The sequence below is a fragment of the Gnatocerus cornutus genome, chromosome 1, assembly GCF_029298725.1.
Source record: "Gnatocerus cornutus isolate USDA-ARS CGAHR chromosome 1, icGnaCorn1.1, whole genome shotgun sequence".
Lineage (NCBI taxonomy): Eukaryota > Metazoa > Arthropoda > Insecta > Coleoptera > Tenebrionidae > Gnatocerus > Gnatocerus cornutus.
In genome coordinates, this window is record NC_142233.1 from 19,303,161 (window position 1) to 19,317,288 (window position 14,128).

The following is a 14,128-nucleotide window of genomic DNA, read 5'->3' on the forward strand; positions in this document are numbered from 1 at the left end:
AATAACATTAAATTATCTTGTCTTTTGTCGAGTATTTTATAACACTATAATAACGATATTAATGAACTAATTTTAAGATAGTCTAGAAAGGAATAACTATACTACTTTTTCTATTTATTCATAAAATCCTTCTGTAAATTCAAATATTAGAAAACACTCATATAGTGATTCATTTCACTCTTATCTTAAGCATTTATGACTTTTTCTTTCTTGGAAGTTAATACATCAAGACAGTTATAAAAAAGTACTTCAGGGTCTAAAAAGCCAGTCGTGTATTTGCTGCTATAAAAAGTAGACTGATAAATTTACTTCAGATGTGTTAGCTTCTGCGAAAGAATAGGACACAGGGGTGAGTTTTATTATTTGGGTATAGAGAGTATTAAAGAATTTTTTTAATGTGGCTTCTGTCGGATTCAGTTTTCACAAAAATTTGCATTTTCACCAATAGTTTAATGCGATAACGTCACATTTTGTATCGTTTAAATGAAAATGAACGAAAATTTGCGAAAATAACCAAACAATCAAGGAAAATTTCAGCTGAGATAGTATTTTATAGTAATGACCCCAAATTGATGCTGAAAAATCGTACGTCAACAACCACATTATTGCATTTAATGACATTGGAAACCAATCTTCTGTGGCAAACTCATTATCGTCATTTATCACTATCGTATGTCAGTCGTTTCAGTTCATAAACCTTGATCTTTCTTTATACGGTTCAAGTTTATGAGTTTCTATTAGTTTTCCACATAATTTCAAAACGCATGAAGGGTCAGAATTAGTAAAATTCCAACGCCAAGAAAAAACATTGACGTAATTTACTTTCATTTGCCTCATAACAAACTTCTATTTAGAGCGTGTGTTCTACTTTATGCATTCATTCCCATGGTTTTGTCATAAAATAATCAATAAAAATAAAATAATATGCAATAAAAATCTTCGAGCTATAGAAATGATAGATAAATAATTGATCATCAGATGGCGTCAGTTAAAAACAATCACAATCTTTCAATAATGACATTTTTTGAAATTTTAGTCAAACTCTTGAACACAACGTTGAATGGTTCAAGTTAACAGTTAAAAAAGTGTGAATTTTTCAACGTTTCTCAAATCAAAAAGGATCGAGCATTCAAGAAGTGTGACATTATGGTTGCTGTCAAATTTTAAAATCTACCTCACGATAGCTTTTTAAAGTGTGAATAACTTCTATAGCCCAATTTGTATCCGACTGTGGGGCTCCAAACACCGGGCGAAGTCGTCGATGCGAATTTTGGACAAGAACCTTTCGTTTTCGATATCGAAGACATGATGAGGGAGTTGGGGACGAGGACGAGGATGGAAATTAACGATTTTCCAGTACCAGAAAGTCACGGGGAATGGCAGGCTATATTGAACAAGTAAGTGAAATTTATTTAAACGAGCAACTAAAAAAATAAATGTAATTTGGAAAAAGGCCATTAGAAAACTGTAGAATAAATAAAATGAATAACTCAAATTATTTATGGAAATAAAATGAATAATAGCTCGAGTTGGATTTGTAATGGCTTCATTTTCCATTTTACGTTAAATAACCTTAAAAACTGGATGGTAATTTCCCTTTTGGTGAAAGTTTATTATTGCTTAAATTAAAATGTACTGTTTTATTTGCATTAATTAATTTAATCAGTGGAGAATGCACCTCGTATTGCTTTAGTACTAAACTGAATATTCATGTATAGTACAGAGTGATTCTTATTAATATTAATCATAGACGGCTTTGCAAATTTTGACGTAGGGCGTAGTGCAATTCGCTACTCGTTGAACGTGTTACACATAAGCGTAGAATTGACGGGGGTTGGAGTCCATGTAATAATTAATTATTTTTCGGCAATATTGAACATTGAACTACTGCTACTTGTTATGCACCATTAATGCGAACTAATATGATGCAAATCTAGTGTAGTCAAAGCACATTTTGGACCATTAAAATGAATTTCTTTTACCGCGAAATGTCACCAACTTCGCTGTCACTGATCTGTCATCTGTCAAGTCAGGTGTAAGTGTTAGATTTACGGATTGTGGTTGGTATAAGACAGATGAACACTTTTTATTAGCTTGTTGTTATGCTTGGTAACAAATGGCAAAATAACGTTCACCAGTGAAAAGCACGTAGTTTTTTCTAACTTGAACAAAATCCTATGGTATAAGAAAACACAACGCACCCCTTGTTTAATATTAATAAGAATCACTCTGTATTATAGAAGGTAGAGAAAAATATACCCATAAGTACACATATTTTAATTCATTTTTTTGCTTTTTACTTTTACAGTTTTGTAAACAATTTTGAGGAGACATCTATTTAAAAGATTCTTTTTTAAGTTGACTATGATTTCCAGGATGGTATCGACGTATCTCGTCCATCATGGCTACTGGAATACAGCAGAGACCTTCGCCCACATTACCGAACAACCTTTTAACGAAGATATGGTTTCAATTAAAAATCGACAGAGTAAGTAGACACATTGTAAATATTGAAAATTAAGATCTGGCCGACCCAGCATTCTCGAAATTCCGGCATATTCTGTGCTTACACTTTGTCTTGTTTTTCCTAGAAATTCTAAAATTAGTCCTGGCTGGCAGGATGGGTGAGGCTATCGAGAGGACGAGTAGGTTGTACCCTGGTCTTTTAGAGAATAATGAGAATCTCTTATTTATGCTCAAATGTCGTCAGTTTGTCGAAATGGTAAACGGTTCAGATGTGGAAATTTGTCATAGGAAGAGTGGATTTTCACCTTCGTATAGCGTCTCACCTAGATCTAGTAGTCCTATTCAAACATCAGTTATTCAGTCGACAAAAAGTTATAGCAATAAATCGAAACAAACAGTCGAAGAAATGAATCAAAATAACACGACACCTACACATAATGGTAATAGTTGTAGTGAAGTAATACTCGCAGATGATGGTGATGTTGAAATGGACACCACAGAAGAGTATAGGAATGGACATGGAGATGCCTGTAACGGCAAATCAAATAACTCCACTAACGGGTATCAGAATGGTAATAGCCATAGTAATAATGTCACACAGGAGGGCAATTGCTGTGATAATGAAGACGAAGATATGGGTAAGTGACTTTTAGTTGTAAGTACCTGCCAAACTTAACACTGTTGACTTAAGGCTATGTCCTACCCCGGCCGAAGTGCATAGGAAATAGCGCAGAACGCCATTACTTTTTGGGGCCACAAATTAAGAGTTGGAGTTTTCATTTTTTTTCTACGTGTAGACAATATCGAAATGTACACGGGAAACTCTGTGATTTTCAAAAATTCTTAATAGATTTATTTAAAAAAAATAAAAACTGAAAAAACGCCATGTCGTTTTACGGGCACAGTTTTAGGAATTTTTGCTTGAACTACGACTTGATAAATAGAGAATTGTATTCTACACCCGGGAAACTCCTTGATTTTTTTCAATTATGAATAGTTTTTTTAGAAAAAAATATAATGTAATGTAAAAATGGTCCCCAATTTTCTAAAAGTCGGCAACCAACACTTCAAAATACAAATGATTTACAACCCCTCACAGCAGGGGTCTCTAATCCTAATGACGGTTCGACGACTACGGCTCGACCGAGTCGGGATTGACCATTGGAACCCCAACCAGATATATAAACCTACTCACTACCGAGAGCTAAAGCTCATGAATCCCTTAACATTTTAATCTCATTCTTATCAAGATTATTATTACTAAATTTACTTGCCAGGCATAAAGCTGGCCCAATTACCAACGAACGAAAATTGTAATTATCAATTAAATTACACTCAATTAAAAAAATAAAGAAAATGAATTATAATAAGAAGAATTATAATACCCCACTTTTTTTTTAAATTACCTAGTTTACCCCTTCAGATTGACACATTTCTAAGAAGTAAAATTCTGGTTTGCTAATGTTATTTGCAATCAGTGTTTACAAATATTTAATACTTTTAAAATAACAACTTCTAAGTTAAAAAAACCTTATCTTTCGTATAATTGAGATGCACTCTTGTTTTGAGACGTCAAATTTTGAATTATCTTTTGGATCTCAAAGTCTATCCTTTGGATTTCAAAAATATGTACCTAATAAGTAATTCAGTAATCGCTATGCTTTTTCCATCTGTTAGACTTGATCTTTATTGATTTATCGACTACAAATTCCAACTCGAATATAAGATACATTTCAATTTTCGAGATGCAAAAATAGTAAGGTAGTAAGGCTAAGTATTTTTTTTGACCCAAGATTTTTATTGTTTGTTAGTTTGTTGCGAATTAATCTCATATTTTCCAAAGCGATGAAAATAAAAAATAAATAAATAAACAAAAAAATAAATAACAACACATACACCCGCGGACACAAAATCTTAAACGTCACTTTTCTGACGTTTCAAAAATTTGTGTGTAGTCTGTGCTTTATTGTCATTGCTATTACTGACGTTTAAAACATCAAAGAATTGACAAGTTGACAATTAAGAATTATCAAGACTGAAACGAATAAAATTAGAATATTATCTTTAGTACAGAGCGGTATGATCCTACAATCAGTTCCTTGCAATATTGAAAACACTGAAAATTTTGAAATTAAAAAATTATAACTCAAAATTGACAGAACAAAAAAGTAAGGTTGCATATTTTAAGTGGGGTTTTACACCATGTAACAATTAAATGACATTGACGTCTAAGATTTTTTGTCCGCGACTGTATATGTACAGGTGTCCGAAAAGTGGCACACCATCTTGAAAGGAGGTAATTGGGTGGTCAGCAGAGTACCAAAATTTTTTTTAAAAAAGTGCAGACTCTATTTTTGCAGGCGGACTAAAAGAAAATTAGGAAAAAGAAAACATTGCTGAACTGTTCCCCCAATAATATAAATTTCTAGTATTCAAAGCCATAGGAACGTCGGTGTTGTATTGTTGGCGTTAGTCAGGTCGGTTCATGAACGAGTAATGTAACTATGGTTTCAAGTGAACGATGCCACACTGATAGAGATTGTTGATTACAAAATCTTATAAACAGTTTTCTGGCATTTTTAACAAGTTTTTTTGTTTTTTTTTTGCACCATGCCTTTGCGTAAAATGTCCTTTAGGTAAAAAATTCTTTTGAACGTAAAATTTCTGCACAGAAATCGTTAATTTTGGCATTAAACTTTTCCTCTTTAATCCATCAAAACTCGAAAAATTGGAGAAAAGTGGTGCGCTACTTTCCGGACACCTGTATGTATCGAGCGATCAAATAAAAACTCACCCTCAGTTGGGTTTGTTTCTTTTGATTCTGTCATGTGAAGTGTCGGTTAATCACATTTTAAAGACAATTTAATATAATACTTAGAATTCTTCTAGAACGATGGATTAGCTTTCTTGCTTTTAAGATTCTACCTGAAAACTAGTAATGACTATGGTTTCTTCGCAAACCTCACTCTAATTTCTCTACCTGTCAAAGCACATTTACACAGATTTTAAAACTAATTTTGTTTTCCGAAATAGTTTACCTGAAATATTTTGTTTTATTTTGAAGTGCTCAAAACACACATGCGCCAGATTTTTAAATTTGTTGCAATGGATTTTATTAATAACAGCGTAAACATTGAAGCAAAAGAAATAACAAGATGGGAAAACATCTTTATTTTATTCTTTTTAATTTATTATCATTAATGATAATTTTTTCAATACATTAAATTAATTTCGAGGGACATCGTATTTCGAAATAAGAAAAATCTATGAAACAAACTCTGAACCAAGGCAAACTTATCTGCCTGGTTTATTGCTGTACTGCGGTAGAAAATATGCTAATTTTACAGACGATTTTCACCCTTATGAATGATTGGCATGTGTCAAATGGTTAGTATGTTGGGTTGCATATTTTTCAAAACACGAATTTTAGTTGAGGGGTAGAACAGCCTTAAGTGTTCTAAGTACTAATTAACCCATTACCGCCCAGTGTCCTATATTAATGATTCACGTTCGGCAGAAGTAACTAATTTTAGTAACTTTTATTTTTGAGCTGTGTAACTAAGGTTATAACTTTTCTAGTGTAATGCCTTGTAGAACAGGGGTGCGATTCTCGAAATCACACTAAAAGTTTAGTGCACTAAATTTTTAGTACGAGAAAATCAGTGTGGTATCAAGAATAGTGTATTCTCCATCATCAAACTAAAAAGTGCACTAATATTTTAGTGCGGTCTAAATATTATCTTGGCAACATCGCAAAAACAGTTTGTCAGGTTGACTGATCTCAAAAAATTAACCTTTCCAGTCAAATGTTCAACAAGCATAAATGCAGCATTAAAGTCCCCCACAAGAAATCACAGCAAAATAAACAAATTTAATAGTTTTTGCTACTTTTTGATACGATTTTTGACTCGTGAAACCATAATCTCATGAGAATATCTTATCGTGGATCCAAACTTTTAGCGCAGGGTAAAAAGTATAACTTGCGTGTTATTGAGAAGCAAAAGAAATCATCTAAATTTTCTGAACAACTTTTGGTTTTTGTACAAGACAAGTTTATGTCTATCTTTACATGAAAAAATGCCCAATAACTTTGGAGAGAAGAAAAAACATAAAAATACATCAGGTGTGGCAAAACTTAGCTCAAAATTTAAAATAAGGCATTATTAAACACCAACAGACAACAGAAGGAAATAATTCAGTCTCACAAAATGTGTTAGATTTTAAAGAAATAGTATTTTTCCAATCAGTGGTGTTGCAAAAGAAAAATATCATGATAACACTAAAACCACCGCAATTTTTGGAGTAGGATTTGCATGGTCTTGAAATTAAATGTGTCTTCAATAAATCGAAAAGTTTCACGGAATTTTCTATATCCCACATTTTTAAGGAATTTTCTATATATTTTGGTTTCATGTAAATTTGCTGCTACTAAGTTAAGACCTTCGTCTAGATTCTTCTTCTAATTTCATTGCTTTATCAAAAATTTTGCCAATCTAAATACATTAGCATGCAATTTAGTCTACTATCGACCACACTAATAATTTCATACTAAATGTTCACAGAGCGTCGAGAATACACTTTTTCAATTTTCACACTAAATATGGATATTTAGTGCACTAAATCAAATCAGCACATTTCGAGAATCGCACCCCAGATGTCATCAAAATGACAGTTTTTGGTTTGTCATTAAAGGTAAATAGTTATTTTCCAAACGAAAAAGAAGAAAATCATCAGAGCTCCGAATCAAATTCAACTAGTTCATCGATTTCATCTTCTGAATCTGACTTTGTTAGTGTTACAATGATTGGTGGAATATTGTCTACAGCTGCGTCTCCCATGAGTGCTGACCAGTCTTGCCTAATTAATTTTTCGCAGTGTGAAACGAAGTTTTTCCGGTTGTTTGGTGTGCATTGCAAAATTTGATTTTAATCAGAAATTTCTGACTATCTTCCTTCCGATTTCTGCAGGAAAATATTCTGTTTTCTACCTTTTGAAACTGGTTGTCTTGTAATAGTTGATTCCATCTCGTTTTATTGTCAAATTTGAATGACAAATTTATTTGACAGACAGTGAAGCCAATGTTTAATTCCTAGTTATTTCAGAAATCCAAAGTAGCGACACGAAAATATCCGTTTGTTACTTCTACTGAACGTGAATCGCTAATATACAGGGTCCGGAAACACTTGTGTCCACCCCTAAAATAGTCTTTAATTTTAAAGATAAAATTTTAGAAATTCGCATACGCTCTTATAGTTGACAAAGCTCTAGAAGCTGACGCAAAAATTTGTTTTTTATCACGGTTGGCGTTGCGACGCCTAAGAAGTATAATTTTTAGCGATTTTTGAGTTTTTGCGGAAATATTTGCGAATTCATTTTTTTCCCAACATATCTGTGATACAAATATCTGAAATTTTATTTTAAATCTAATGCAAATTGTGTTTAAAATTTGTGAAAAAAACGCGGTTTTATCAAGTTATTTTTCAAACTACGTTTACACCAAAATTCCACAAGTTACTTCATTTCCTCTTATAAAGGTTAATTTTGATTAAAACGGGCATGTTGCACTTTATGGACACCAGAAATCGTTAATTATCATCGACAAAGCGACAATTTCACCAAGTAAAACTTTTGTTACAATCTAAAGCGAGCTAAAGTCATTTGTGACACAAGATGTTGACGGATGGGTGTAAACGTAGTTCTCAATTTTGACGTAATGAAATTGGAAACTCTTTTGATAAAACAGTATTTTTTTCTCATTTTCTTTTTTTGAACACAATTTACACAAATTTATCACAAACCGCCACAATTAACTAAAAATTTCATTTTTAAGCCATCGCGACGCCAAAACTATCGGTGATAAAAAATAAATTTTTGCGTCAGCTTTTAGAGCTTTGTCAACATGAGCGTATGCAAATTTTGAAAATTTTATCTTTAAAATGAAAGACGATTTTGGGGGTGGACACAAGTGTTGGCGGACCCTGTATAGTACAGCCAGTTTACAATTTTTTTAAAGTACTTTAGAATTGTTTTTTCTGTATGTTTTAATTTTTACCATAAATTACTGCCTTTTGACTTTCCATTAACATTTTTTTTCAAGCAAATGGTTGTTTCAGTTTTTGGCAACAAGTTTTCGGTGCATTTGTCACTTCACCGTATTTAACTTTTTTGCTGTAAAATGATAAACTAAATATATAATTTCACTTATGGATTATTACTTGTAAGGTTCATTCTTAACAATGCCTCATATTTTGTACATATTTTCTGCTTTTTACATAGTAATTATGCTGTCCTATTATTTATACACGAATTTTATATAATCTATCCCACAAAGTTTTTGTCGCTTTTGATTTTCGAAGAATTGTTGCGAAACTATGAAGTTCAGACTCTAGGGGTTGCACCTAACATAAGGGATGAAGGGAAAATTGATGAAAAAAAATCCTTTTTGTTATAAATATAATATACAACCCATCATAAAAGGTTTTGAGTCATATTTTATTGGTCAGTAAAATATATATATTACTTCTATTTATTTAATGAACGTTTCTACATGAATCCGCCTCGTGACCCAGAGAAAAAAGGCTTATGAAGGCAACAATTCTGAACCAAAATTTTGAAACAAACATTTTTTAGCTGAAAAAATAATCGAGATAAGACGAAAAAACGGTAGCCAATCCCGAAGCAGAACCGAATTTGAAAATCGGTAACTATGGATACAAACTATCATTCATTGGTCAGATGAACATTACACTCTCGTTGCCTAGAAAATTGGGATGGCCTTTTTCTCCACCTCTAGAATAAGCTTTCGGGATTGGTTGTTAATTTTTTATCCTTTTTCGAATATGTACTATTAAACTTCAGCAATTTTTGTTTTAAAATTTTCCATCTGTATTGCTGTCGGCACCTCCCCTTGTTCTCTGGATTATGAGTTCTGGGACACCTGTATACATATAGGACAGCTTAGAAAAAATAGAAGACAAACATTTTTTTTCAAAATTTTTATGCAGGATCTAAACTAAACCTCATATGTAAAATTTATGAAAAAAAAATTACTTCTGATAGCGGTCGTTAATGGGTTAAGATGGCTTGCTGTGATTTTATCTGAAGAACTGTTGTGTAAGTGAGATGTAATATGGAAAAATTATGACGTAATCATTGAACTTTTCTTGTGACAGATGAAGTATTGAATTCCGTCAGGCTTTACGACGTATTGTTTGTTTTAAATTGAACGGATATGTGGCGACTACTGAAGTCAAAATATTTTCATTCCTTTTTTTACAGTATTTACATCTGAAAGAGCCAGGAAAATTTCGAAATCCAGAAATCACAATAATTTAATTTATATCTATAGTCGGAATATTGTAATTTTGGTTTAACTTCGCCCACATAGACAAATGACGATTTGAATTTGTCGAATCAAGGAATGGCTAGCCTCCTTTACCCAACATAGTAAAAAAAATTGACAACTCTAGTGTCACACTTGTCAAGAAGATTTGCAGTTTTGCGGGAATTCAATTAATCGTGAAATCCTCGTCGATTTTGATCGTGTTTCGTCTTCTGTTTCTAGCAAATCTCAACGAACTATCAAAATGTTGCAGAGTAAATCAGACTTTCAGTTTAAAATTCAATTGGCCCAAAAGGTAGGCGGAGTTAAACCAAAGTTATAAAATTCTGACTATAGATATTGTACAAGGTGTTTATAAACATTTCTATCATCGAAGGTGGCTCTGGAATTCCTGTCGTGCACTACTTTGCCGCTTTGTTTTGATAGTGAATATAACTATCTTGAAAATTATTTATAATGTTACTTACGTCAATGACGTTTCAGTTACGGTTTTGTGTCCAAATTTTTGATTTTCCGGTTTTAAACCACAATTAGAACAGTTTTCTTCTCGAAACTTACTTTGCTTTATGATTGAGGTTAACTACAAATGTCAGTTGAAAAATCTAAACTCACATTTATAATGAGCGGCAAATTTCTTTGACATTTCATAGCCACCCTTGATGCTAGAAACATTTATAAACACCTTGTACAAATAAATGAGGAAAATAATATTCGGCATTTTTAAATTAGAAAATCCAAAAACTTGGGAACTTTCTTAATTAAATCTTATGATCTAAGAACGTTCGAGTCTGGAAACGAGGCATTTTATGTCAAGTAATACTTCGTCTGTTCGATTAGTTTTCCATTTCATTATAAACACACGTAACTTTCATGTTTTTTTTGTTATTCAGACTGACCATAATTTGGAAAAAATTGCATTTTTGAAGTCTTCTTGCGTTTGCTTGATATTTGTAAATTCTTCGGCTCAAGACTTTATTATTTAGATTATTTTCTTCCATTATTCGGACAGAAGAAGTAATTTTTTCTTGAAATATTGCTTCTGTGGTCCTTTTACTATATCCTGAGTTTTTTTTTAATATTACTTGGCTATTTATTTATTTACATTTTTATTGCAATACTAATAGTATTAACAATAACAGACAAAAAAAAATTTAGATTGCTTATAACACCCCTGAAGAAAAGTATTTTTATAAAAGAAGCGCTTTTATCACTTTATTTATATTTTTCAATTTTAAACCGTTTGGACGATTTATGCTGTTGTTCTTAAATGACATATCTGTTCATGATATGTTTAATAGAAATATAACGAGCCAACTAGCCCACTAATAAATTTAAAATCCTATTTTATCATCTAATAGTTATTTATTATACAAGCGTCTAAAATGAATGTTTGACAAGCAGTCACTGCAAGTTAAACATTCATTTTAGGCGCGCGTGTAATACAAACTTTTATTCAATTTTGACCACCCTAAGCCCCAAAAATAGTGATTCAAAGTTCACATTCGAGAAACGTCAGAACTGACAGCTACCAAATAAAATTTTTATGAGCGTAAAAATTCATCGACAATATCAGGTGTGCATGTGCAGTGACTCTGGCGACGGTGTTTGTTTGTTTCAAACAAGCTAAAAATTGTCAAAAATTCATCCAAAAGTTCAAAAATCATGCAAGATTCCGAAGAAATAATGGAAAACTTGCTTCCATTAAAGAGTCGAGATGCTTATAAAAACGCGTATCAAAAGTTTCTTGGATGGTAAGAGCAGCAAGGCGTTATCATAACCATGGTTTCAAAACAGCAAAATAAAATTTTTATTTAGCTTGTAGATTAAAATTTTTATACCGCTAGCGAATAAACCAAAGCTTTAGTGGCCTACTAACAGCAAAATAAACGTATGTTTAAATGTCAAAATTGAATAAAATTACACGTGTTAAAGTAACTGAACAATTTTTTTTGTCCTATACAATTATTAATTTTCACCTTTTTTTTCAGACGTGGACGTGCCAGTGTGTAGGAAAACGTGTTCAAAGCCGGCAGTGGAACGAATTTTAGAATTTGGTAGAGAATTATATAGTATGAGCCAACGATTGACAGTAGATAAAAGTTCTAGTGAGACGAATCAAAAAATGTTGGAAGTAAGTAAAACAATAATTTCAAAGTTGTTTCAGTCTAAATCGTTAACTTTTTAGGATGCATTTAGTTTATTAGCGTACTCTAATCCCTGGGCAAGTCCGGTGGGTTGGCAACTACAACCCTCACAACGGGAGTCCATCTGTGCTTCCCTTAATTCAGCCATTTTAGGTAAACATAGAGTGTTAAAAAGAGGTAACTACATCGACTTTATTAGTTTTTTTGCGGCTTTAAAACACTGTTAAACTGGATAGACTGGATTAACTGTCTTCTTTGTATCTAACTGTAAATGGACAAGAGTTATGGACCAGCTTTATTAACTCTGAAATGCGAAGGCAGTTGAGGTGTTTGGCCCAGGAACTAAATCAGTCGAAATAGTTCATGTTAAAATTGTGCGGTCTGGAAGGGGGTGTGAATGAATAGTATTTTTATGTTTTCAGAATCAAATAAAAAGCCCCGAAAGCCGCCTTTAGAAGTCGCAATTGCGCACGCCCACGAACTGGTTAAGCTGATGTCCACGTCGGGACTCGGCTCGTGTGCCTTCGCATCCTTGGTTGATATCTTGGATCAGTGACCTCTCTCGTCGCCCTTCTGCATAATAATGCACTGACTGCCATTCTCATAGAGAGACGATCTAACTGGTTGCGTCAAATTGTCCAAGAAGAGGAACAGCTTCTTATTCCCAATAGTTACACGTTAAAGCAGTTAAATTTATCGCTATTGGCAGAAAGGATCGATGGTCGGTATTTATAATAAATGGACGGTGATCTTCATCAATTTCTAATCACAAAATTGAGTCATAAAATGGATATTGGGCCTTTATTACTTGAAATAAAATTACAGTTTGCCTCCCCATTTATTAAACAGTTGTCTCCATGTGATAAAACTTACAATCGGTTAGAGAGGAAGTCGTGTATTTTTGTTTGGATTCATTTGTTTGTTATTTCGATTTTATGTATGTATATGATTGGCTCATTTAAGAGAATTTTTGTTTTAACGTTTTTCGTTCATAGTTTTTATAATTTAACGTAATTACGCATAAAGTCATTTAACAAGTAACTCAATCTGAGGATTTGATAATTGTAAATTTGGGCGTACATATTTTTAAATTGCCAAGAGACTAAGTTATACGGTGTTTTTATGAAAATTTTCAAAGAAGGTAGACATAATGAGTAGTTTAGTTTATTTGTAAATATGTTATACATAATTATGTTATTATTACTCAATAATAAACTAATATTTAATTATTTTTTTTACTTTTGATTTGCCCTTGCGTTTCGTTTTGAGATTTCCTCTCTTCTAAACTAGATTAAATCATATCAACTTCAATCATATACCAGTTTTAAGTCTCGCATTTGCCCCTTCAAGGCACTACTTAAATTTCTCTTTTGAAAGAAGTTGTAAAAAAGCGTACATGGTAGATTGTTACTTAGTAAAATCAGGTTGAAAATAGAGTTAATATACAAGGTAACTACGAACTATCAGCTGTATTTCGTTGTAATTAAGTGATTTAAAATCGTGCACTAACACTAGCTTGTCCTCAATATTATAATACCTAATTGTGATAAATTCTTGTCTTGTAAAAGATTGTGTACGTGCAGTGATGTCTTGTGAAAAGTTAATCTTGTAGATGGCGTTGTTTTAATATTTTAAAACTATGGGAAAATGTTAAGAAAATAAAAAATGATAATCGTAAGAGTATAGCCGTTATTTTTTGTATTGAATTGATGATATTTCAGGTACTTTCATTATTTTCATTTTGATTGAAAATGTCGAAAATACTTAATATGTATGTATATTTTTTAAATTACGTTGTTTTAAAGCGAAATGTTTGATACAAAATAAAATTATAATTTTTTAGCTTAAAATGAGTTTTATTGGCATTTCATTGAACTACACAGAAACCACAAGAAAAAAGAGAATGCTCAATTCATCGATATTAAACATACATCAAAAGGTACAGTATCACTAATTAATTAGCTATTTGCTCATGTCTTGCATGAATAAAAATGATAATGATTCTGATTGCTTTAAAACGCAATTCAAAGGTTTTACGGATCGTTTTGTGTGACGAGTTTATTCAATGCATTTTAGGATGCTTTTACAAATCAGTCAGAGCTGTTATCATCCGTAAATAACTCTGAAAACTGATCTGATTGACAAGATAAGTGGTCTGTTTCTCGTTTGACTTATT

At 32.2% G+C, this 14,128-nt stretch overlaps 1 protein-coding gene across 4 annotated transcripts in view; it reads left to right on the forward strand.

Annotated features, from left to right (window-relative positions):
* The window catches only part of RanBPM (Ran-binding protein M), a 56,317-nt gene extending 43,066 nt beyond the window's left edge, over positions 1-13,251 (forward strand). For all 4 annotated transcript variants that reach the window (XM_088050183.1, XM_088050182.1, XM_088050185.1 and 1 more), the window contains exons 4-9: positions 1,213-1,397; positions 2,376-2,488; positions 2,592-3,104; positions 11,797-11,939; positions 11,994-12,105; positions 12,375-13,251. In XM_088050183.1, coding sequence (XP_087906309.1) covers positions 1,213-1,397; positions 2,376-2,488; positions 2,592-3,104; positions 11,797-11,939; positions 11,994-12,105; positions 12,375-12,508 — 1,200 coding nt within the window. In that variant the 3' untranslated portion in view covers positions 12,509-13,251. The remainder of the gene's footprint in view (positions 1-1,212; positions 1,398-2,375; positions 2,489-2,591; positions 3,105-11,796; positions 11,940-11,993; positions 12,106-12,374) is intronic.
* Positions 13,252-14,128: the final 877 nt, after the last annotated feature.